The 24,271-nt window shown below is 50.5% G+C and overlaps 1 protein-coding gene across 9 annotated transcripts in view; it reads left to right on the forward strand.

The window, feature by feature from the left end:
• Positions 1–24,271, forward strand: part of LOC111939342 (protein CEPU-1) — a 365,998-nt gene that overhangs the window by 229,992 nt on the left and 111,735 nt on the right. For 4 of the 9 annotated variants that reach the window (XM_086860983.1, XM_086860984.1, XM_086860989.1 and 1 more), the window contains exon 2: positions 952–1,036. In XM_086860983.1, coding sequence (XP_086717109.1) covers positions 952–1,036 — 85 coding nt within the window. Of the gene's footprint in view, positions 1–158; positions 1,037–24,271 lie in introns of those variants that run through there. The other 5 variants (XM_086860986.1, XM_086860985.1, XM_086860988.1 and 2 more) reach the window with 5 other exon arrangements.

The following is a 24,271-nucleotide window of genomic DNA, read 5'->3' on the forward strand; positions in this document are numbered from 1 at the left end:
AGAGAGGAGAAAGGAGAGGGGGTCTCGTTATCCCCCCCGAAGAGCGCGGCGCGGCAGGGGTTAATGTGCGTGTCCTCCTGCGCATCCCGCCCCGCTGCCGCCCGCCCGCCCGCCCGTGTGCGGGGCTCGGGCCGTGCGGGAGCCGAGGCGCCGGGCAGCGCTGGAGCCGCTGCCATGACAACCCCGGGGATGCTGCCGGCCGGGGCCGGGGTGCTGCCGCCGCCGCCCCCCCGCGCCCCCCCCGCCCGCCGCTGAGGCCAGCCAGGGGCTCCGGCAGCCTGACATCCCCGCATTCTGCATCCCACCGTCCGCTCATCCCCATCCTGCATCCCGGCATCCTGGACCAGCCCCCCGGCAGCGGGGCGGGAGGAGAGGAGCTGCAGGGCATCCCGAAGGCTTTTGCCCGCTGTGCCTTCTTGCGCCTGGACACCTTTGCTAGCTCGCCTCGGGGGTGTTTTTTGGGGTTTTTACTGGTTTTTGGACTGCCCCCGCCTCGGGACAAGCGTGCGGGAGTGGGGTACAGCCGGGCCCCCCCGGCGCCTCCTCGCCCAAGTGAGCCTCGGACTGCTGCCCGAAGAACCGGCTCGCCCAGCACCTTTGCCACTTCTCCTCCTCCTCTTCCTCCTCCTCCCCCCGGCCCTCCCGTCCTCCTCCCTCGCCCGAGGACAGCGGGACTCCCTCCGATGCCGCTCGGCAGGCTCAGCGCTCGCAGCCAGCCTTGCCGGGGGCTCTCCTGATCTCCGTGGAGCTCCGCAGCGCTCGCCCCGGTGGTTTTGCTCCCCCCCATCCCTCCTCTCCACCCACCCCTTCCCCCTTTTCGCCTTGTCGGGTGTGTTTTTTGCCTGTTGGAAAAGTCCCCGCTGCCCAGGATGGGGGTCGGTGGGTGCTTGGCCCTGCCCTGGAGGTGCCTGGTCGTCCTCTGTCTCAGGCTGCTCTTCCTTGTGCCCGCAGGAGTGCCCGTGCGCAGCGGAGATGCCACCTTCCCCAAAGCCATGGACAACGTGACAGTGCGGCAAGGGGAGAGCGCCACGCTCAGGTAGGAGCAGCTGGACGGGGGCTTTGGGGGGACGGGGGGGTCCTGCTTGCGTGGTGACTTTGGGGACGTGACTCAGTTTCCCCGCGGGGGATGCGCCGTGCCTGTTGGCGGTACAGGATGGTACCGGGCAGCGAGCGGAGAGATTGGAGTGCCAGGGGATTGGGCTTGGGTTCAGCCCTCCCGGTTGTCTTTGGGAAAGTTGATGGGGGATGAAAAATAAGGGAATGTGATTCCCTTTTGGCGCCCTGCCCCACAGCGGTACAGAATATCGGTACCATGGCTCGGGCACTTTTGGCTGCGTTCGGTGCAGATAAATCCTGCTCTGCTCCTGGAGTGCAGTGCCCGGGGTGTCTTCATCCATGTCAGACCCAGCCTGGGGAAAGGGGGAATTGTTGACCCCCTGGTGTGGCTTTGTGCTTTTTTCTCATGTCCAGACCTGCTGGAATAGGGAAGTGTAGGACAGAGCTGGCTCCGGACAGGTGGATGCTCCACTCCTTTAAAATCCCCTCGCTCCAGAGGCAAGGGGTTGCTGCTCCCTGGCAGCACTGCCTCCCTGGGAAGGGGAGAGATGGGGGCTGGGCGTTGCACCAGGGTCCTGTCTCCTGCAGCAGCGATCCGAGAGGTTCGGGGGCCGCCAAGGAATCCGTAATTCTGCTCAGCGCAATTTCTGGGACATCTTATGCCCAGACTCCCTGTCCTCACAGCAGATGGGCGCAGTCATCCCAGAGGATGTTTGATAGGGACATTAAAAATCAAAAGCCAGGTTTTAATTGCAGCTCTGGGAAGCGGCGCTTGCAACTCCAGCATGCTCGGGAGCGACTTTGCTCCTCCGGAGCGGTGCATAGGTGACACCAACATCTGCGGGGCCAGCTGGGTGTGTGCCGTGACACCGCACTCCTGCTTTATGCCAGCCACTGGAGAGGGGCCAAGCCAGGGCAGGAAAAAAAGCCCCGGGAGGAATTTCAGCAGGAATTTTCCCGCAATTCAGTTGTTCCCAGCCAAATCTTGTGTCCCCCCACGGCCCCTGAGTGCTCCCGGGAGGGTGGGAGCTGTGTTGTGGCCATTCCTCTGGATTTGTCTTGCGTCATGGCACGACTGGGCAAAGAGGCTGGCAAACGGGTGGCAGAGGCTGGAGGACAGGGTGTCTTCTTTAGGAATTTGAGCTTGGATTAAAAAAGTAGTAGCTCCTTTTCTTTCCTGAACCGCTGTGTTCTCCCAAATGCCAAAAATCCTACAGATCTCGCTGTCAAAGAGGGAGAGGTTTGGGTTACTGGGGGTCTGGGCGGTGAAACTCACAGGGGGTGGCAGCAGCTGGGTGGGTGCTCAGCAAACTCATGGGAAGAGGCTCTGGTGAGGGCCAGAACAGGGTTTTGGGTGTAGATCCTGATCCACACCACAGATGGAGGTGCTCTGCCCTGGCACTGGGTGGTCGCTGGTGTTGGAGGAGAACAAAGGGAAGCTTGGGTGAGTCAGCAGGAGGGATTCTTCTGTCAGGGAGGCTTCATGGGAAGGGGACAAATCCTGTCCCTTGGAGATGACTCTGGGTGGGGGAGGACAGCACAGTGTCACCATCCTGGAGCTGCCATAGGTGCATCCTTGTAGAGCTGGGCTGGTGGCAAGGGATGTCCATGTCCCTTGGCAGGTGCCTGGTCAATACAGGCGTGCCCCAGGAGAGGGGCCCGTGGGCTTTGGGATGTGCAGCCTGTGTGGGTGCTGTTCCCACTGTGCCAATGACATTCTTCCTGTCCCACCCCTGGAGTGGGAACTGCTCTTGGAAATTCATGGCTTGCTGCCACGGCCGGTGCTCTGCTGTGGTGACAGGGAGGTGCAGGAATGTGGTTTTGCCTGGGCGTTTGGAGGTGTTTTCCTGCTGGTTTGAGGTGGGAGCAGTTGGCCCAGCAGGCAGTGGGACATGGCTGCGTCCCTGGGTCAGTCCCAGCTGTGCTGTGCCGTGGCAGGAGCCGGAAGGAGCAGAGAATGTGCAAACCAGAGGAAATCAAGGAAGCATGAATCTTCCTGCCTGCTCCCCTCCCAGCCCGGCGTGCCCATCGATCTGTTGTGGAGGAGTTAACTTGTGCAGAATAGCAATGCTGCTACAAAGGCTCTGGCAGACCCCAGCGATGCTCCTGACCACCTCCTGCCTGGCCCTGCATTGGTGGCAGTCAGGGAAGGGAAAAAAAAATTCAGGTCGAATCCAACCCCACTCATTTCCATGCAAGGTGGGAGGACGGGGAGCTGCAGCCAAGGATTTGGAAGGAGAGATGTTTCTAGAGGTCCCTTCTTGGTGTTTCACAGATGCCAAAAGGGAAGAGCAAGCTGAAAACTCAGCAGCAGAAGTTGCTGTTTCTCTGGAGCACTTGCAAAGTCCTGTCCCTCCCTCTTCCCAAGGAAGAGGCTTTGGCTCTTGGAAATAGGTTTTTTTATCAGGGTGGCGGGTGCTGAGGAGCCTGAGCCACTGTCGAGCAGCAGTGCCCTGCCAAGAGGCTCTTTTCAGCTCTGTCCCTCCAAGCAGAGTGAATTCAGTGCTGGGAAAAAAGCTGGATTGAAAGCTGCAAGGAGACTTCTCTGTTGTAAAGGCTCTGTTCTGTACAATCCACTGAAGGGAATTGGTTTAGGACCAGAGACTTTGGAGATGTTCAGATATTTCCTCCTATCTCCTGATGATTCTGCTGGAGGGTACAGGCATGTCGTGGGTACCAGCACTTTAGATCACTGTATTAAATTTAAATCAAGCTTTAGATGTTGGGTCAGAGCTGCTGCCTGGGATAGGAGGGATAGGATTTACTCCTGGATGCTGCAAAACCTGTGGGAATCGGGAAAGGGTTTGAGGGTGTTGTGTTCAACAGGATGGTGTTTTTACTGCTGGGTGTGTTGGTCCTGCCTTTGGGGTTACACTGAGGAATTGTGTGCAGGTGAAGGTCAGAGTTTTCTGTCCTTCCTTGTGTCCCCAAGCACAGATTGTGAGGATGAGGCTGATCTTCATCCCCTCCCACCGCGTCCAGACAGCTCTGCCCTCACCAGTAGCGAGCAGTTCATGCTGGAGAGGACCCATCCTGAACTTCCATGCAGTGTTTGAACTGAGTCCAGGCATTGCTGAGACCTTTGGAGCAGCTCTCTGGGCACCAAAACAAATGGCTTGATTATGATTTCACTTTAATTGGCATCAGTCAGCGCTTTCCATGGCGAGGCTCTGACGTTCCCATCAGCAGCACAGGCGCCTGCATGGTGTCCCCCCGAACCCGCCTGTGCTCCTCTCTCCATCTCCTCTGGTTTTCTTGGCAGGGTGATGCAATGCCTTCATTTGTTCCCCCCTTTGATTCCAACACTAAAAGTCAAATCTGAGTTAAACATGAGGCAAAGCTTTTTTTAACCCTGATGTTTCCCGTGGTTTCCACTCAGGCTTTGAAAAGGGCTGTGAGCTTTGCCACTGAGCTCTGCCATTCTTTACCTAAGCCTGTTTTGCAAATTTATTTGGCCCCTGTTGTGCTCTTGAAATAATTTTGGAGAAATGATGACTTGGCTGTGAAACAAAACAAAATCAAGCATGTTTGTTTGATGGGTGCAAACAGAAAGTGCTTGTTTGCTAAGCAGAAAAGACTATTTTTCAGAGATGGGTCTGTTTTCTATGACTCTTTGCTGCCCCATCTTTTCCCCTTTATTCACAGGAATTTGCCTTGCTGCGTTTTTATTGTGTAATAGAAAAGTAAGAATGGTTTCCAATGGGTAGATGTGGTGTGTTCCAGCACCCAGGTCCTGGGGAGCCTCCATGTCTCCCCCAGTGCTGCTCCTGCCAGGGTTTGAGTGAGGGTGATTCTCGCTGAGGTTTTGGGCAGCTGCCTTTGTGGTTTGCAGTCAATGAGTGCAGAAATCCTGCGGGGGGAGGAGGGCAGGGGAACCCCTTCCAGGCTGTCTGTGCCTGGGAAAGCCTGGGCTGAGTCAGGGGGGTTCAGGGGGGCTCAAAGAGAAGTGCCCAGCAGCGGGCTGGGCTCCTGGTGTGAGTAACAAAAGCCAGGCAGGGCAGAGGATGATGATGATGATGATGATGAAAGGGGCCAGCCCTGATTGCTAAACCTCCTCTGGTGGATGCCCATCTCTGTGTCCGTTTTGCTCCAGGCTCCCACTCCCACTGTGAGCTGCAGTAACCCCACTGAGGGAGTTTTGCTTGTGCACCCTGTCCCACCAGCTGGGAACACCCCGAGTTCAGCATTCCCATCTCCTGCCCTGCCCAGCCAACTCCCCCCTTCCCTGCACAACCACCACATTCCTTATTTCCAGATCAGTGCTCGCCTGTGTCTCCAGGGCTCAGACCAGTGGAAAAGTCATCCCATTCCAATGGTCTCCAAGCCCAGTACTTGGCAGTTTTCATCCTGCTGCAGTTATTTATTTCAGAGACTCCTGACTGCTTGCCTGCCTATTTCCCAAGCCCTTAGTTGGGGATAAAGCTGGAGCTTGCAGAGGCCAAGGTGTAACACCTTTGCTTTTCTCAGTTCCTGAGCAGTAAAGGAATTCTGAGCACCTGGGATGGGCTGGGAGCAACTTCCAGTCCTGTGGGGATGGGGTGAGGATGGAGCTAAGCTGCACACTCATGTCTTAACCCAAGTTAATTCCCCCAATTCTCCGCTGTCCACCACCTTTGCCCTTCTCCTTCACACCTCTCCCCTTTTCATCTGAAGTTTAGGGAATAAATTCAGGGCTGTGGTGACCCCTCCTGTATTAAGGTAAGGAAGCAGCAGAGCATGTTCTCCTGCATCCCTCGTGGTGCCACTTCACCCCTGCCTCTCCTCTTCCTGTTGTTGCCAGGTTCTCCTTTCTGGTCAGGGTTTTGTCCCCACATTCCCGGGGATGCCCTGTGGGAGAGGCTGCAGGAGCCCCACGTGCAGGGCTTGTAGCTCACGAGCCGATTGCTTTGCTGGCGATGGCACGTTTCTGAAAGAGGAGTTTATTACTAAAGTGACATGTCAGCAAATCTCTGCCACCTCTCTCCCATCTCAGAGATGGAATCAGCTTAAAGTGGTGAAAAAAAAAATTGTCATATGCATGGATTATTCTCTTTTTCTTTTTTTTTTTTTACTGAGTGCAATTTCCATCTGAGATGAGACAAGCTCCTGATTGCTGTGCCAGAGGAGGGTTTCCCTTTATAGCTTTCCTGGTAGAGCTGCTGCCTCTGGTTCACTGGAGCTGGGGTCTCCTAGGGGACAAGCGGGCTTTTGTGGAGCTGTCATCTCCGTCCTGGCTTAAAGCACCTCACATCTGGAAAGGCTGAAGTCAAACAGACTTTACCTTGGCTTGGGGAGGGGAGGCCAGAGCAGCCCCACAGATGGCCAGTGGAGGGGTGCTGGGGTGGTGTTTCTAATGGTGAAGGCAGGCTTAGGAAATGGATTTTCAGTTGTCAGCCCTGCCCTCGGCTCCTCGTGTGACGTTAGGTGCCCTCCCAGGTCCTATAAATGTCTTGATTCGTGCACAGCTATTGCAACGCTTCCTTTCTCTGCTCCATGACTCATCTGCTTGCGTTGCAGTCTCTTTGTGGCAGGATTCATCCCTCTGCAAGGAAAATGTTTAAAGTGTCCTGCTGGAGGGCACCAGAGGTGTCCACCCATGTCCCGCCCTTGCTTGGGGTTTGAAGAGGGGACTGTGAGCTTTATTTGGTTTGATATACCAGGGAAATGTCATTTTGGGGGTTCCTGGTGTGTGGCTGGGGTACTGCAGAGCTGCTGGGAGGGTGGGTGATTGGGTTGGAGCCGAACTAAAATCAGGGCTGTTGGGGAAGGAAGGCCACTGTGGGGCTTCTGCTCTGAAGCTTCCTCACCAGAACCATGAGCTGATGTCAGCCTTGGAAACAAGCCCTTGTGGGTGCCAATCCAAGGGATGGCACCTGGCCTCCCCTCTAACCTCTGGCTGTACTGATGTGCTGTCCTAGTGCCACCCTGGCAGAGCCCTGTGGGCCACACTGCTGCTGGCACCAGTGTGTTAACAGAGCTGGGTTGGGCTTGTGGGTCATCTTCAGCTTGCCCAAGTCCTTGTCACTTCTGTTGGCTTCACTGGAGTTACTCCAATTTATGCTGTTGGAAAAATCCTCCTCTTGATCAGAGTTGTTTTCTTCCCCCTAGACCTGCCTAAACCTGCCACTTTGAACTCAGACACCCTTATTTTCCTTCAGAGGAAAAAATCCGGAAGGAACTAATCTACAACCACATCAGTGGGAGCCTGGGCTAATAGAAATTGTAATGAGAATCCAGAGCCAAGCAAACAGGCAAATGGGGAAAATGCAATCCCACCAATGCGACAGAGAGATTTATGCCAGCAAAGGGGCTGATCCAATGCTCATTAATGTCACCACGAGTCTTTATCCCAACTGTAATGGACTGGGGATCAGGTTGGAAGACAGCATTTCAGTCCTGCTACAATATGCAGGCTGTTAACGGGTTGTGTGTGGAATAGCAATGTGGAATTCCTTCTCCTCGGGGTTTGCTCGCTGTTGCATGCGGCACCTTTGCAAAGCAAGTGGGAAATACCTTCTGCTCTCCTTGGGTTTCGTTCTCGGAGGTGCAAGGTTGTGAAGGAGCCAAGTCTGAGGCTCAGGCTTGGCTGTCTGGTTGCTGCAGCGTCTGCTGAACCGCCAACAGCATCTCCATCATGAGGATATTAAAAAAATCTTGGTTTAAATAAGGATTCTTCAGCTGCTGGGGAGCGGTGTTGGCTGTCACCACCACAGTCACGCTGGGAAGCATCCTTAGTTTATGTGCAAAGTGAGGAGGCAGATGGGTGGGTATGGAAAATCAGCAGGCAAACTTGACTTTGCAGCTGGATTCCCCCCTGGAAAAACCAGGGAGAGAATTGAGACAAGGTCTGGAGAGCTGAGCCTGGTCAGAAGGTGGGGACACCTTTGGGGACGGTGCTGAATAGGAAAGGACACCAAGGGTCAAACAGGAGATGAGTGAGTCCAGCTCTGCATGTCAATGAGGACAGAGTAAATAAGGGATAAAACTGCTTTCCAACATGAGCAGCTGGTGAAATATCACAGGATTTTTTCCCAGAGATGGGAGATTTTGACCAGCTCTGTCCCTGCAACCATAAATGGCTCTGACACCTGTGTCTGTTTTATCAGACACATGCAGAGCCCCGGCCATGATCCAAACATTCATTACTTGGGATTTTTGAGTCTCTTTTTCCCTTTTTTTTTGTCATGGTGGGATCATTATTTTCACAGCTTCACATCCTCGGTTCAGCAAAACCAGCGTGTTTTTCAGCCTCATGGTTTTTACACATCTCTAATAAGAAGCATGAGAGGAAGCTGTTGAGAAAAGCAAATTCTCAAAGGTATGAAAGGAGGAGAGCAGGGCAGCTCCAGGCTCAGAGACACTTACAAATCTCAAGATACTTTGGACCTACAGATAGGCACAGCACTAATATTTGAAGGCATATTTGGGTTCTTATCCTTCAGTCCTCCAAATTCAGTCAATTATATGTGTAGGGCTTTATTCCTTAAATAACCTTAAAAAAACATAAAGATAACTTTTAATTATCTTGCATCCCTTTTCCTCTTTTACAGTCCAGTACAAAGCTCTTGATGAGCTCAAAGGAAGGGTGACTGAGGTGAAAATTCAAGGAAGTATTTTCCAAGCCCTTTTTCTTATTACTATTCAGCAGGAGCTGGGGAAGCACCTGCTTCTACTTTCATTCAAAAATTTCAGACTTTTATCATTTGTTAAATAAGAAAGCATTTTTTTTTTCTTTTTTTAGTTCAAACCCAGATATTTTTATTAAACAATCCATTTCTTTCTTGCATACCTTGACTGGAAAGGATTTGACTCGGAATTCCCTTGTGAAGAAGAGGGCATGTTTGGGTTTGCTTGGAAAAATATTTCTTTCCTTTTATCTGAGTTTGTGAGTTCAATGAAGCATCTTCACAAATGTAACAGGAAGCTCTCTGATGAAGCTAAAGCAAGATTTGGGGTTTAAAAGTGTTTTGTAGGAAATAGCAAGAGTCTGATTTCATTCAGTCTCAGAAGGGAAGTTTCTGGACACACACGGTTTCCCTTTAGCTGAAAAGAAATCTTTCCCTATTCACCTCTAAACTGCTTTAACATCTTGGGTCAATTTTTCCATCAAACTTCATCTCTGCCATTGCTTACTACCATTTGGAAAAGCTGCTGTGTTTTGAATCAGACAAAGTTTATTTTGAATTATGTGTTCTAAGGCCAAATTTACAGCTGGCCAAGGCACGTCAGGACCCTGTTTGCTCTGCAAAATTCCACAGCGTGGGAGTCAGGGCAAAACGTGGTGGGTGTTGGGAGGGAGCAGTTTGGGGGTTCCTCATGGTGTGTGTGCAAGTGATGTGATTTAGACCTCTACAAACACAAGGAGCCAAAGGTATCTTGTTGGCCTTGTGGAAATAAAGTCTCTTCCCTCTCTTGCATTCTGTGGCAGGGCAGGATATGGGGGTCGGTCACTTCTTATGAGTAACGAGTGATAGGACAAGAGGAAACAGCCTCAAATTGTACCAGGGGAGGTTTAGTTTGGATTTTAGGGAATGTTTCTCTACCAAAAGGGCTGTCAAGCACTGGAATGGGCTGCCTGGGGCGGTGGTGGAATCCTCATCCTTGGAGGCATTTAAAAGCCACGTGCATGTGGCACTTGGGGACACTTGTGAGTGGTGGCCTGGGGGAATGGTTGGAGTTGATGGTCCTAGAGGTCTTTTCCAATTCTGCAGTTGGAAAGCCAAAATCCCATCTTGGGTTGTTATTGCTTCGTCACGGAGGTGGTTGGTGAGGGGAGACGCTTTCACTGGTGCATGGCAGCTGGGCTCCTAAATTTCTCCTGCTGTCCTTGTCTCCTGGAGGATGGCAGCTGCAATTTCCTTGCTGGTTCCAAGCCAGCAGCTTGCAGACTGTTGACATTGCTCAGCAGACACGGGGCCTTCACCTCAGACACCTCTGTGAGTCTGAAAACAACACAGATGTTTTTGGCCATCCAGAGATGCTCTTGGTGACCTCCATTCATTCAAGTGGCACTGCCTGAAATAATCTGAACTACTGAAGGGATCGACATCCTCTTGGTCCTTCCAGAAAAGACTGCAGGCTCGGTGGCTGTGCATTGTTGGGAGTTGGAATTTTGGAGCTGGAATTTCACCCACCTTGATGGGTCTGACCCTCTGGGCTCGGTGGGAGTTGGAGGATGATCCCCTTGCAGGTTTGGTGGGAAGGGGAGGAGAGAAGGTGCAGCTGATGCCCTGAGCAAAGGGCTGTGCTGGAAAGGGAGGCTGCTGAGAGGCACCGTGGGGCTGCCGAATGAGCACGCCGGGGACGTGTCAGCTCTTCCTCTCAGCTTCCCTCCGCAGCGCCAACTGTCAGTAATTTAACTAACGTTTTGTAAATAAATGTGGCATTCGGACAGCTGTCACCGCGCCTGTTATAAACACTCCCTTTGTCACTAAAAGCTGGCAGTACTGCTCCGTTTCCTCTGCAAATGCAGCCACCGCTGCCAGTTAGCTCCCGAATCCAGGGCTGACAAGGATCCGCATGTCGGGCGGTGCCTGGGATGCCGTGGCTTTGCACAGGGAGCCTGGCCAGGCACTGCCAGGGCCTGGTGAGAAGGCAGCTTTTGCATCTTGCAAATAAATAAATGGCCTGAGCAGCCAGCAGGAAAACCCATCTGAATGTGGCTGTAGGGCTGGCTCCCAGCCAGGAGCCTGGGCGGTCCAGCTGCAGGGTCGGTGGAGCCACTTTGGTTCTGCTGTCACCTCATCCCAGCTCCGTGGGAAGCACTGATGGGATGAGAGGGGGAGCTCAGCCAGACCCGGGATTTGATGTGCCAAGGGAGTGGTTTGGCACCGGCATCATGGACGCTTTTTGCTTTGAGCAACCTGGTCTAGTGGAAGGTGTCCCTGCCCATGGCAAAGATTGAGATGAGCTTTAAAGCTGCTTCCAACCCAAACCACTCTGAAATTTCATGAAAAGTGGGTTACTCACTCATCAGGATTTGATTTTGGTAAATTTGGAGTCTCTGGGGCTGGTTGGATTTGAGTGGTGAGATCAGCCCTTTGGTCTTGCTCAGCACTCTTGTCCTATCAGGACTGGATTCTACATCCCCAGACAGTCAGGATGCTTCTCCTACCAACGAGCAGTTGCACATTGCCCAGAAAATTGTGTCTGCCCCAACTCTGCAAGTGTCCAAGGCATCTTGGATGGGGCTTGGAGCAACCTGGGATAGTGGAAGGTGTCCCTGCCCATGGCAGGGGGTGGAATAAGAGGATCTTTAAGGTCCCATCCATCCCAAACCACGCTGGGATTCTATGAACCTGGAGAAGGAATGCTGTTAGATTTCTCCTTGATGGGAATTCTTGATTCTGTGCTGCCTTTCTCCTCTCATCTTTCTGCAGCTCCAAACCTGCTTTTCTTGGATTTTCTGTCCTGGTGCAGGGTGGTTTAACTTCCAGCCATCAGCACCTATGGCCTGGCCGTGCTGCAGCGCTGGGTGATGCAGACAGCACAGAAATCAGCACATGACATCTCTCTCCCTCTAAGCTGCTGTAAAATTAGCTTCATCTCAAGTGGCAGAAAATGATCATATCCTCGCTTGAGGGCGATGAAGAATATTCCTGAGTCACTGCTAGTGATGAAACAGGCAGAAAATCCAGAGTGATACACAGCTGCCCACTCAGTTCTAATCGCTGAGGCCATTTGCTGCTGCAGAGCCTTAAGACACAGCTTCCTCCTCCTCTCCCTCCCTTTCATCCATCACTCCCCATAGAGGCCAGGGCTGCAGATCCCAGCAGGAGCAGAGCAATTTCCCGTCCCACCAGCGAGGCTTCAGGCTGTGAGCAGCGTGTCCTCTTTCCCTGTTCCCCTGAGACGAGAGGAGGGGGCCAAAGCTTCCCTTTCTGAAAGGAATCAGAGAAAAATATTGGAGCCTATCCCCCTCAGGTCCCCTCCTTCCACATTGTGATCCTGCAGTCTGGGAAAAACTCAACTCTGAGCTCAGCCTCCTCTCCACAAATTTTCCCTGCTGTCTCTGAAGCAGCTGCTGTGCCCACAAGGATATTTCCTTTTTGTCTCTCCTGCATCAGCTTTAGTTCAAAGCCATCTCCCTGGATTTTCATGTCTTGGATAAAGCCACCCTCTTCCCTACCGCTGCCAGCTCAGTGCTTGGGAAACCTCCTGCCAAAATTGCTGGCAACTAAGGCCAAAAAACCCCTTCAAAACAGGGATGATCAGAAGCAAAGTGCTGTAATCCTTCTCTTCCTTGCATATGCTCCCTGGCAGTGTGGTAATCCTGGAAGGATCCTTCCTGCAAACCCTGTCCTGCCAGCTTCCCCCAGGTTGAGATGGGAGCCCCCCACGCTCCAGGGGCAGCCAGGAGGTTCTGAATTTCCTCCTCCTCCTGGTTTTCCATGTGGCTCTGTCACCTTGTTCAGCAGCATTTAGAGGGAAAACCGTAACAATCCTCCAGTTCATGCAGGTGTTTGAATGAACACTCTGTTCTCCAGTCAGGGCTTGTCAGTATTTATCCCTTAACCTGGTTTTCAGATGTTCTCTATCCTGCAGATTTGTGGGATATGCTATTCACACAGAACTCTCCTGGTGTCAGACTTCTGCTAGGATCGCTTCACCGCTCCCGCCAGCCTGCCATGGGAATTAAGCAGCGCTGGCAGCAGAACAGGGAGAAATGTGTCGGAGCAGGGCTTCTGCCAGTGTCAAACAAAAATATTGCACGAGCTCACCACCCCCCCTGGAAATTGCTGCACCAGCACGAGTTTCCAGCACTGGTTGACCAAATGTGGGCAGTTTTCTGTGAATCCTGCTCCCTTCCATAATCCCAGACAGCTCTGCACGCCGGGAACTTATTTGTCAGCACAAGCAGGTGCAGAGCTGCAGGACATGGGCTGAGCATCTTGCTTTGGTGGTTATTCCAGCACACAGCCGCTTTATCCTCCTGTCAGGCAGCACCAGCAGCTTAATTTCCTGTTTGCCTCATATCTTTCCCCAAAAAACACAGTCTGGATGGTGCATTTTGGGTCAGGATCAGCAGGAGAGCAGTATCAAAATGAGTACAGGGCTGAGAATTTCGGGGTTGAGTGTTATAACAAAGCACCCCCTGAGCACGATTCCTTCTGCACGTGTCAACCATCAGCACATGCAGGGACCAAATTTGTGTGTGTTTATCATGGGGTCATAGAAATGCTTGGGCTGGAAGGGACCTTAAAGACAATCTAGTTCTAATCCCCACTATGTAAATAAAATGTGTTTATATGCAAAAAAATTAAAATGTATAAAATATGTTTTAAAAATATAAATATGTATTGATATACCTTGTGAACAAAGGTACAAATGGGGAGGAGTAGGTCATGCAGAGACCTGGTGAGAGAGGCAGGACACAGGGATAAAGCCAGGGGAGATGGAGCAGATGGCAAGCCTGGATGCCACAGCTATACCCTGGAAAAGTGTTTCTGTGGAAAAGCAGCACTGGGGGCTCCTTTTGGGAGAGGTGAGGGGACAAGCCTTTGGTAAATGCTCCAATCTTTTCTCCTGGTGCTGCCAACTGCTGCTTGTTTCCCCTGCTGAGAGTCTGAAACCACCCCACTAACCTCTGGCAAAATCAGGGGATAACAAGGATGGAAGGCTGGCTTTGTTTGTGGCATTCAGTTATTTAGTTTTTTCCTGGCTTGGAAAGGAAGAAATAAAGTCGGATTTCAAGTGGGGTTGTTGCAGTAATGGAGGGAAATGAGATCTGCTCATCAGCTGCCTTCTCCTTCCTCGTGTCCCCATAAATAACCCTCCTCACTCGGAGACAGTTCAGCTCCTACGCCGGGGACAGAGATAGCTTTGGTCTTTTATTTTATTTATTTTTTTTTTTGCAGTGGCTGGAGGGCTCCTTCCCTTTCCTGCCTGCAGTTCCCCTCCTCGGAGCACGCTCCTTCCTAGGGCTACTGTCAGTTAAAGCAGTATCCCTTGCCTGATGGAACAAAGGGGAATGGCTTCCCACTGCCAGAGGGCAGGGTTAGCAGGGATATTGGGAGGAAAACCTTCCCTGTGAGGATTGGGAGGCCCTGGAACAGGCTGCTGTGGCTGCTCCATCCCTGAAAGTGTTCCAGGCCAGGTTGGACAGGGCTTGGAATAACCTGGGATAGTAGAAGGTGTCCCTGTCCACAGCAGAGGATGGGACTGGATGACCTTTAAACTTCCAATCCAAACCCTTCTGTGATCCCATGATTCCTTGGATTTTTGGCTAGGTTTCACATGCAGTTTAGCCTTGCTGTGTCTGTAGCTCATCTGCCTAAAAGTCATTCACACCTTCTTTGTGGATTGATGGAAGAAAGGCCCAGGTGTCCCTTTTCCCCTTCACCATTCCTGCTGGCTTTTGTGAATCAGCTGCCTGGTTTTGGTCAGGTTTTACAGGGAGGTTATATTCCTACAACTCCCATGAAAACAGTAAAGCTTGAGAGACCTCATTATTCCTCTGAAGCAATGATAGAACGAGCTCAACTCTTGTACGAGACACCCGAGAATCCGCGTGGGCGCTGGTTGTGTGCAAAACTCGGGGAGAGAGGGAGCTCCAGCCTGAGCTTCCATCATTTAAGGTTTAAAATGTGTAGGAAACCACACGTCTTCCATGCAATGTGTGGAGCTACTCATTAAATGCAGCAAGGAGTGCAGGTGGGGAGGGGTTGAGCACTCCAGATTGTGCGTAAGGAAAACTGCAGAGCTGATGTTGTGTTGGTGGAGAGAAGCTGCCAGTCCTGGTGTCAAGGAGAGGAGACAAAAGCTCAGGGCTTTGTGCTTCATTCTCCTGCTCTCAAACAGGGGATGCTGCACTGAGTTCGGCTGAATGGGAAGACTGCAACAGCTGGTGGCTGTGGCATTACTGGAACGGGCTGGCTTGCCCTTCCCTCTGCTTAGAAAGAAAAAAATAAAGGCAAAAAAAGGCACAAGAGCACCGACAAAAAAAAAAAAAAAATATATCCAGTAACTCGCTTTCCACAAGTTCCTAATGCTGCAACGGGCAAGGCACCAGAGATAAAAGAAATATAAAAGCAAGGGAAAGAGAGGAAAAAAAAAATGCATTTATGAGCTCTCAAACTAACAGCATGCAACTCTCATATTATTTTTCCTCCTTAGCCTTTGAAACAGAACAACGGCCTGGAGCCTTCTCGGCAGATGGACAATGTGCGTGCCTTAACCACTTAACAGCCATTAGCCTAATTTCACGTACTGGAGCCAAATTAAATAATAAGTAAGAGGCTATGAAAAGCTGGTTTGGAGGCTGCGTTACTGCCTTTCACTTGATAACCTTCTCATAAACAGATGCTCTCTCTCTACCCTATTAACCTTGTCTGAGAGTGGGGAGGGGGCTTTGGTGAGACAAACAAGCCAGACCTCGCTGGAGGGGGGGGAGATGAGCTGGAGGGGCCAGATGTGGGGGCCCTGCCTGTTTTGGAGGCTCCTCTCGTTTTTGTCCCCGATGCCCCGGCCCTGGAGAGGGCCCTGAGCAAGGAGCCCGTTCTGCGGTTGCGCCCGGGTCATTGGAACGTGCCAAATGATTCATCTTGATCAGCGAGTCCATCTGTACCTGCTGGGCGAGGCTGCGCCACCCGGAGCTGATTTTGTGGACAAATCTGCTTTACTTGGAGGAGAGGGGAGATGGTGCTGATAGACACGAAAGGGGAGGTGGCCACGAGGCTCAGTGCCTAACCCCTCCCTGCTTTTGGCTTGGGGGGCTGCTGCCTCCTCCGTCCTCGCTGTGCCACCAGCTCGCCTTTTCCGATGAAGTCATTTTGCTGCTCTTTGCCGCTTTCCCCCCTCCCCTGCACTGAAATAGAAACAAAAGTACTTGCCTAAGCTCTGGGAGTTTGGGAATATTAGTTTGCAAAATGCTTTTGACGCGGATTTAGCGCTGGGAGGGTGAGGCGGGCGCAGGTGTGTGCAGAAAAGGTGTTCTGCGTTTCTTCCTGGCTCTAAAGGTTTGGGAGTGGCTGCCCTATTTCCTCAGCACCCCCCACTAACTCTTGCTCTGTGCTTTGTGTCTCAACTTTAGACCTTTAGAAGTTTTCAGGGGATTATAGATGACCGTGCAGCTATTTTTGGTGAAAGCTTTTATTTATTAAAAAGCCATCTTCCTTCATTAAGAAGATACATTGATGGGAAATAGATGAGCAGTTCTATTACTGGCGTCTGGCGAGCCCGGGGCCGCTGAGATTGTGTGTTTTGTGCCCTCCCTTGATGCAAGAAACGCCTTGATTGTAGCCAAGAAAAATTTGGTGCAGGAACCACCCAAAATTTGCTGCATCAGTCATCCCCTCGCCCTGCCTGCAGCATCCAAGGCCCTTGGATGGGTGTGGGAAGTTTTGGTGCAAGATTTCCGGCAGTTCCTTGGTGTCAGCAGCAACTTGACTTTCCTTCCATGTTGGTTTTCCTCCTTTGTCTGGGTTGTCACACAGGCTCTGATTTCATATGCAAAATCCATCCTCTGACTGGCACGGGGGCCGATAAAGCCGGGGTTCTTATAAGTTTACTTCATTTTAGTCCAAGTAGGAGTCAATGATTTGCTGCCTGTGGTGAGGACGTTTGGAAAGGCTTTGTGCTGAGTGGATTCTCTGAGGTTCAGATGAGGATGAATCTCATTTTCTTGTGGCCTTTCCCTCCGTGGGGCACTTGCAGCATCTCTCTCCTGTACCTGGCTGCCTATCTGCACTAGACTTGCAGGTACTTAATGTCTTTGAGCCATCTGTTCCTCTGTCCAATTTAGTTAAAATTGGCCGAAGGCTTCACGAATTATTGGGGAAGATTGCTAGACAGAGGTGTGCAGGTGAAAAGCATGATTGAATAAGCTCATCCCAGTAGGACTCAAGGCTAAAAATGTTTCAGGGTATGTTATTTGGAGACAAGGCAGCTTGGAAAATGGGATCCATATCCACCTTTCCCCAGCACGAGAGATACTAGATTTGAGTCTATTTTTTGGTGGTGGAGAAGGACTTTGCCCCGGGTGGGATGTGGTGCTTTATCTTTTATTTCTGGTAATGCATGGTGTCCTGTCCAAAATGAGCCCATCCACGTTTTTCCAAAGCACTGATCCTTATCCCAAGATGCTGCAGCTGTATTTTCAGGCAGCTGTTTGCTGAAGAGCTCCTCCATCAAGGGCTGGGAGAGCTCTCTCAGCCTGAGTAAGACATTAACTTTCGGGGAGCAGTGTGCTTGGAGACTGCTTCATCCATCTCTTAAAACCAAGATGCTTTGATTCTGTTGTGGATGTGACTCTGAGCTCCCAGCTAGATCCATCCAGAAATTTTGGCATTCAGAAATTATGTCTCTGATCCAAACAGGTCTTGGGAAGAGAGAGGGACCAGCCAAACTCCCAGAGCCATCTCTTGTTGACTACAGGGGGACATGGGCTAAGGGGGAAGAGAGAAAAAGCAAAGGAATCATTGAAAATTCTGTTCAAAGCTGGGCATCTCTTGATCCATGAGCATTCCCAGAGGATCCCAGAGAATCAGGAGCAGTCTGGGATACCTGCTCCTGTGACTGCAGGTGTCTGAGATGATGGATGGCTGTGTCTGAACATGTTTGTCCAGTCCCCTTTTGCAGTCACTGGGGAGCAATGAGCCTTTTTAGGGTGCAATTCATCCCAGTCTAAGGCAGGTGTCTAAAATAGGTCAGACAGATTGTGTCCTAGCAGTGCCTCCTTCTCTCCATTTGCTACAAAACAGGGTCCAAATGGCTGAACTTGGCTGGTGAGGTGATAAATCCCAACCCCAGCATTTAGAGGAAGTCATGGATCAAAATAGAAAATATCTAGCATTGATCAGGTGTACTAGAGCCTCATGAGGGTGTGGAGCAGCAAGAAAACACCTGGTACTGCACTAAGCAGAAATAGAGGAAGAAATGGCTTTTTTGGTGAGTTTTTGCATCCTGAGTCCATTTAAATCTCAACCCTGCAACTTCCAGGAGACTCAGCTAAGCAATTCTGCTTGTGGCTTGTCATTAGGTGCCTCACCCAGCAACCTGCATGTTCATTAGTATTCTTTTTAGTGCTAACAAAATGTCTGAGCTGCATCTTTTCTGCATGAGAGGCTGAAACAGAGGCAGTAAAGGGAAAAATCCAACTCCAGCTCTATGGAGACCACCCAGAGAGGGTCCCTTCTGCCAGCAAAGAGCTGCTCGTGTCAGTGTGGCAAAACCACAGGAGTGCAATAAAAAACCCAACCCCAAAAGTAGTTGGGAAGAGAATTTTAGCTTTATAATTACATCTGCACTGGGGTCTCTGCCAACGTGGCAGTTTGAGCTGAAGATCTTCCCACCCCAGCACAGCCGTCACTGCAGAAATCCATGGGAGTGAACATCTGCAGGTAGAGGCAGAGTGGAGGATTGGGTTACGGATGTTCCTCTTTCTCCTGCCTCTGTGGGAGCCCATAGGGCTGCTTGGCTCTGCTTCCTGGGCTGGAAAATGTGGCTCCAAGCTCTGTTTGTGGGTGAGGAGAAGGCAAAGCAGCGCATGGCTGTGCCCTGCCTGCCGAAGAAGCTTCATTGATTTTTCTTTTCTTCAATGGAAGCAGAACTGACATCCATTAACCAGCCTCCCGGCCTCTCCAGAGCTAGCCAGGGACGCAGCAAAGCCTTTATTGCTATTTTTTTTTTAAATTTCTCTTAGGCTTGTGGATTTCTCTCCTATTGCTCCCTGCTAATGCTCAGCAGCTCTGGCTGGGGCGTGCAGAGGGGTTTGAGAAACAGGAGGTAGAAATGCAGCTCCCCTAATCTGACTGTGTTTTGGGAGACACCCCCTCCCACGTATTTAACCAGCTTAGACATCCACAGAGAGCTCTGTGAAATTTCCAGGAGGGAGAGGGATGGGGGAAACCATCTCCTCTGGCTTTATTTGGCAGCTCAGATGCTTTTTGCTCCCTTGGGAATGGAGCACAGCCAGGCTGTGAACAGTGGGGTGGAGTGTGGATTCCTGGGGTGAGCAGGCTCTGGGAAATAGGATTCTCCTTCTCCAAAAGCAGCTCCAGTCTGAATTGTTCAATTCCTCTGCTTGGAATGAACATTTTTTTTATAGGGGCTGGAGGTGAGAGCTGAGGGGCTTGAGGTAGCAAGAGCCAGGATCTCATTGCAGAGGTGGGATGCTGGTGGCTTCATCATCTGCATCCTTCCCATCTCCTGGGGATTATCCCAAATCACAGTGCAGTTGTTCAGGGGAAAAGACGTTTTCCTTCCTCAGAACCTGTGGCAGGTGGAGAGAGAAGAAAACATTTTGGATTAAAATAGAGCTTTTAATTTCAAGTTTTGCAAAATAACTAAAATATATTTAGCACTGTGTCTGTCTATATGTTGTAGATTTATGAGCCTTATGTATATTTTATCCATATATATTTGATCTTAGACAATTAAAGTCTCCTGAGTTCTCAGCAGATTTTTTTCCTTGGAATTTTCCTTATTAACTTCTTTTCCCCCTTACTTTGGGTGGGTTTGTTCCTCACTGCTGTCACTGTGCAGCTCTCCAATAACCATGTTTTGTATTCAGTTGCAGAGTTTTCTTTGGGGGGTTGGTTTTTAATATACAGATTATGAAGAAGCCTGATTTTTGGGAGCCATGTATGTTTACAGCAGAATGTTTCTGCAGAGAAAGGGAAGGTCTTGGAAAAACAAAGGAATATGGGGGGAAAAGAGATTATTGGGTCTTTTTGGCCAGCGAACACTGCAGAAATACCTTTGACATTTTCCTAGACTGATTAGACAGGTCTCGAGCTGACTCAGGTACCCGCTTTCCAAATGTCTCTGCCTGGACCAGACCTCAGCTGCAGATTTAATGGCAAACCTCTCGTTACTATCCTGGCAGTGCTGCACCATTCCCCGCTGGAAAAACAGCCTAGGCTCTGGATTTTAATGAAGGAGTTGTTAATGCTGTGGTGCATGGAAAGCTTCCTGCTTTATTAGGGCAAGACAGGAGCTTCCCCCTTCACCCATTCCCATGTGCTTGGAACACGCTCACAGTGCCCGTGTACATCGATGGAGGGAAGTTAATGAATTCCATCAAAATCAGGATCCTGTCAAGGATGTGCTGTCCTTGGCTTTTGAGGTGGTTTTTTGGTGTTCATCTCACCAGCTGCTCCAGAGACTTGGTGGGACTTGTGGTTGTGTGGAAGCACAGGGAGTGAATGTCCTGAGCTGGAAAAAATTCACATGCTGGAAATGGAAGCACTGGGAGCTGTGGGCTTCGTGCTTGATTGCTTTCCTGATCGGTACTATTTCAAAAAAAATGCATTAGAGAAAGAATGTTTGATTTCAAGAGTGCCTGGGTGCCGACACCATCTCTGTTTGTTTTCCTTCCTTTAGCAGAAACCTTGTAAAATTTTTATGAAGCATTAATGGAACAGAGATTTCTTTTTCCTCAAGCAAATTTCCTGAGGTGAAGGTAACCCCCACAAGACCAGCCCAGTTCTGCACTCTTGAGAAATGCAGGACAAGAAGTGCTTTGGGGTGGTTCCCAGAGCATTCCTGATGTACTTCCCACCTGGGATTAGGGAGGGAAAGGAGGATCCATTCTCATCCTGGTGTGTGGTGATGTGGTTGTTGGCCCTGGAAGGACAAGCTGCTGGGAAGGATGAGGCAAAGGATGTGTTGAAAAAGTGAAGGAATGCAAATGGTTATCTTCAGGTCAGCATCATAAACTAACCCTGAACTCGAGATTCACCTCTACATTCACCTCACAGTTTGTGGGGAAGGACATTTGAAGGTTAGTGAACATCAAGAGGAAAGAAAATGAAATATAACATCCCAGCCATTCTCTGCTGGTATCCCTTCAGTGTGCTGGGAATGTTCTTGCAGGCAATAAACTGGTCAGAAGTGATGGATAAGAGAATCCTTCTATTTTTTTATTTTTTTTTTAATTTTGTTTATATCTTCTGTGCTGAATGCTGTCATCTTCCTTGGGAAGAGAAAAGCTAAGCTGGGATCAGAGCAAAAACTTGGGGGTTGTGGTTTCTCTGTCCAGCTCTGGCGGGGATTTCCAGCCAGACTGGTGGTAGAGAGCTCATTTTACAACAGTGCCTCAAGCCATATCCCTTCAAGAGTTAGCTGGGTAAGGAGAGCAAACAAGCCCTGGCAGCAGCCCTGCAGAAAAGCATGGAAAACATCCAGCTCTGAGGAGCTTAATGGGAAGTTATTAGCCGGAATATCCTCCTTATTGTGGAGGCCGGGCTGCCTTATCATCCTGACAGCCCCGAGTAATTGATGTCCCTTCAGAAGGAAGGTGAGCAGAGGATTTGTGGCTCAGTGGGAGCTTTTGCTCTGCTTGACCTTCCTGTTGGCTGAGGATTTTAACACCGATGGTGCAGCTCCGGGAGCTGGGCATGGGGCAGTGGCCAGGATCTGTGAGGCACGGGAAGGTTGGGACAGCAGAGAATGAACTGAGGGCAAACGGGGACAACGATGGCTCACAGGGGACATTTGGTCTCATGTGGAAGCCTGGGCTCAAGTCCCTTGGCAGAGCAGGGAACATTCTGGCATGGGGAGTGGTTGCTCAGATTTGGAGGGGTGGGGTTGTCCCTGGAGTTTGGCTAATTTGAGAAATGATAGAGCTCAGAGCCCTGGGAAATTTTTAGCCTGGGTGCAGATGAGTCCCACAATTACGGGTTAAAGCATATTTACGGTTACTGTAGGTAATGGGACACAAACCTGCATCATCCCTGTGATGCTGAGAACACCTGGACAGGGCCAGCAGGGGCTTCTCCACCTGCAGCTTGGGAATTGTGTTCAAAGAAAGTTTCACGAGTTATTACAGAAATGGTCAAGACTGTGTCGGTGGTTCTGGAAGGGCTTTCACATCCTCAGGGTTTATTTTGACAGGAATGCGAAATAAATCAGAAGCTTCAAATGTTAACTCTTTCTGTTCTGGTCTCCATATGGCTCTTTGTTAAACTACCCTGTCTCATACATTTTTTCTGAACTTTCTTCAAATATGCAGTAGCAATCAAGGCAATTAAGTATAATTGCAGAGAGACTACCTTGTGAAGGCGGGCCGCAGAAATAGGCAGGTAATTACAAGGAGTTATAAATGGATGGTTATTTACATCAGGAGTGATGCACAGGGATTTAGTTATCGGAAGTGGCAATTGGTGATTGAAGCACAGGGCAGTTGTCTGGGGTCATTTTTCCGAGATCCTGCTGTGCCCAGGCTGTCTGGTGTTGATCCTCTCCCACTGCAACCCAGGGACTCTGTGCCCACCACCTTGGGATCATCAGCAAGCTGTCAGGGTCTCTAAGAGCACTCTGCTGTCTTCAAATGAAAAGAAAAGGTAATTTAATTAGGCACATCTTTGAAGACACGCAGACTTTGAGGGTGAGCTGTTAGATCTGATTTCTGAGCGATGCTTTGCTGGCCTCCTGCTGCTCAGCAGCTCAGGGTGGGCTGATGGTGAGCAGCTACAGCAGCACCCAGAGCTGCCCCACTGCTGAGCTAACCTGTGCCTTACTCCTGCTCGCAAGGTCCTCACTCCTTGCAGTTGTAGATCTTCCTCTTATGGGATGAAAAAATGCCTTTTCTTTCACTTGGGGAATTCATGGGGCAGAAAGATCTGGCTCGGCTCTCGATGCTCCTCGTGCTTTAGGAACTTGACCTAGCTCTACTAGGGCTAGCCACGTCCGTGTAGCTGCGTGCTGTGCTTTTGTAGGGCTGGCAGGAACCTCACGTCACCCTGCTGCCGTTTCTTTCTGGAGGAGCACTTTGTAGTCATCATGCTCTACGCTGAAATGGTTTTTTAAGCCAGATTTGAGAACGCTGTTAGGAATCAAGGAGGATGCCTTTCCCGTAGTAGTGACAAGCACCCTGAGGGAGAAACCACTACGGGAGTGGCTCCGAGGAGCAGCACAGTCGGTCTCGTTTCAGGAGACAAGGTACTGCGGTGGCAGAACATCTTGTGAGCTGTGTAGATTTCCTGGTCCTGGTGTCCCCGGAGAGGTTTAAAACTTTTAGTGCCCTCTTGCTTGGATGTACTTAGCAACGAAGAGATTTCAGTTATTTAAAGGTACAGGAAGATATGAAAGCCATTAGGAAGGAACCTGGTGCCCTCGGGAGATGTTGCTGGCTTCTCCTCCAGCTTGTAGGACTGGCTGTAAACCCCAGCACTGAATCAGGGGACGAAGTGAAGAACAGATGAAAACCACCTTGGAATAAAACTGGAGTTGGGTTTGGGCTGGAATCGTTGGCTGGCTGCAGTGAGGGCCTGCTTGAGGTGGAGCCCAAAAGGAGAACAGCAAAGTCTGTGCAAGGTGGGATGAAATAAAGAGGAGATCAGGCAGCAGGGTGTAAAAGATCAGGGTATGGCATCCCTTGTGTTCATTGTCCCTTGAGCAGAGCTGGGAATCAATGACCAAGGGTGGTGATGTGATGCACAGTGAGGAAGAGCTCAGGTATGGATGAGTAGGTGGGATGGAATCCTCCCAGCCCTCTGTACCGTGGGTCTAAGAGTGGCTTGGGCACAAGGAAAGGCTCGCTCTGATGCCAGGGAGTTTGAGGCAGGCTGTCTTGCAGCCCTGCTGCCCTGGCCAGAGCTGGCTGTCCCCAAAGCTGTCACTAGCTCAGCCACAGAGCTGGGATTTAAACTGGATGTTGATGTGTGTTCTCCCCAGAGCACGGTGGGTTTGTTGTCCTCATGACAGGTCACCCCACTGCAATGACCTGAACCCAAAGCATTGGAATGTTGATGTGTTCCAGAGAGCTGGGGTTTATTTCTGCTGGCAAAGGCAGTACTTTTAGTGTCCTCCAGACTTCACCGTTGTTTCTTTCCAAATACTTCCTTAGTGGCTCTCTGGGCCTGTCTGGAATTGCCACTCAGATGGCATCAGGTTGTTAAACTCTGAGACTTTGACCACAGACGTGGCTGTGTTTCACTGCTGAGTGAAGCAACTCATTAATTACCTTGTGCTGCTGGACCCATCACGAGGGAAGGTGATGCACAAATAGCAAATGGATTTAATTACAATTTTAACCAAAATTAAACCACTGTGATCAGAGATACAGAGCAGGGAGCTCTGTCTGGGCTGAGGACATGTAAAGTTGGTACAGTGGGTGATCAGCAGGTCTTCAACTGCAGAAACTCTTCTTCACACAGAGCAAGTACATTTGATTTATTACAACTGGGAGTGGGAACAGTACTGGGGCAGTAGGAGAATTAAAAACATGCGTGGCATGGATATGATACAGAATAACTAATCTTTGCTGACATTTACTGTCAGTCATGGCTAAGGA

This window comes from Cyanistes caeruleus, chromosome 23 (assembly GCF_971803275.1).
Source record: "Cyanistes caeruleus chromosome 23, bCyaCae1.hap1.1, whole genome shotgun sequence".
In the NCBI taxonomy this organism is placed as follows: Eukaryota; Metazoa; Chordata; class Aves; order Passeriformes; family Paridae; genus Cyanistes; species Cyanistes caeruleus.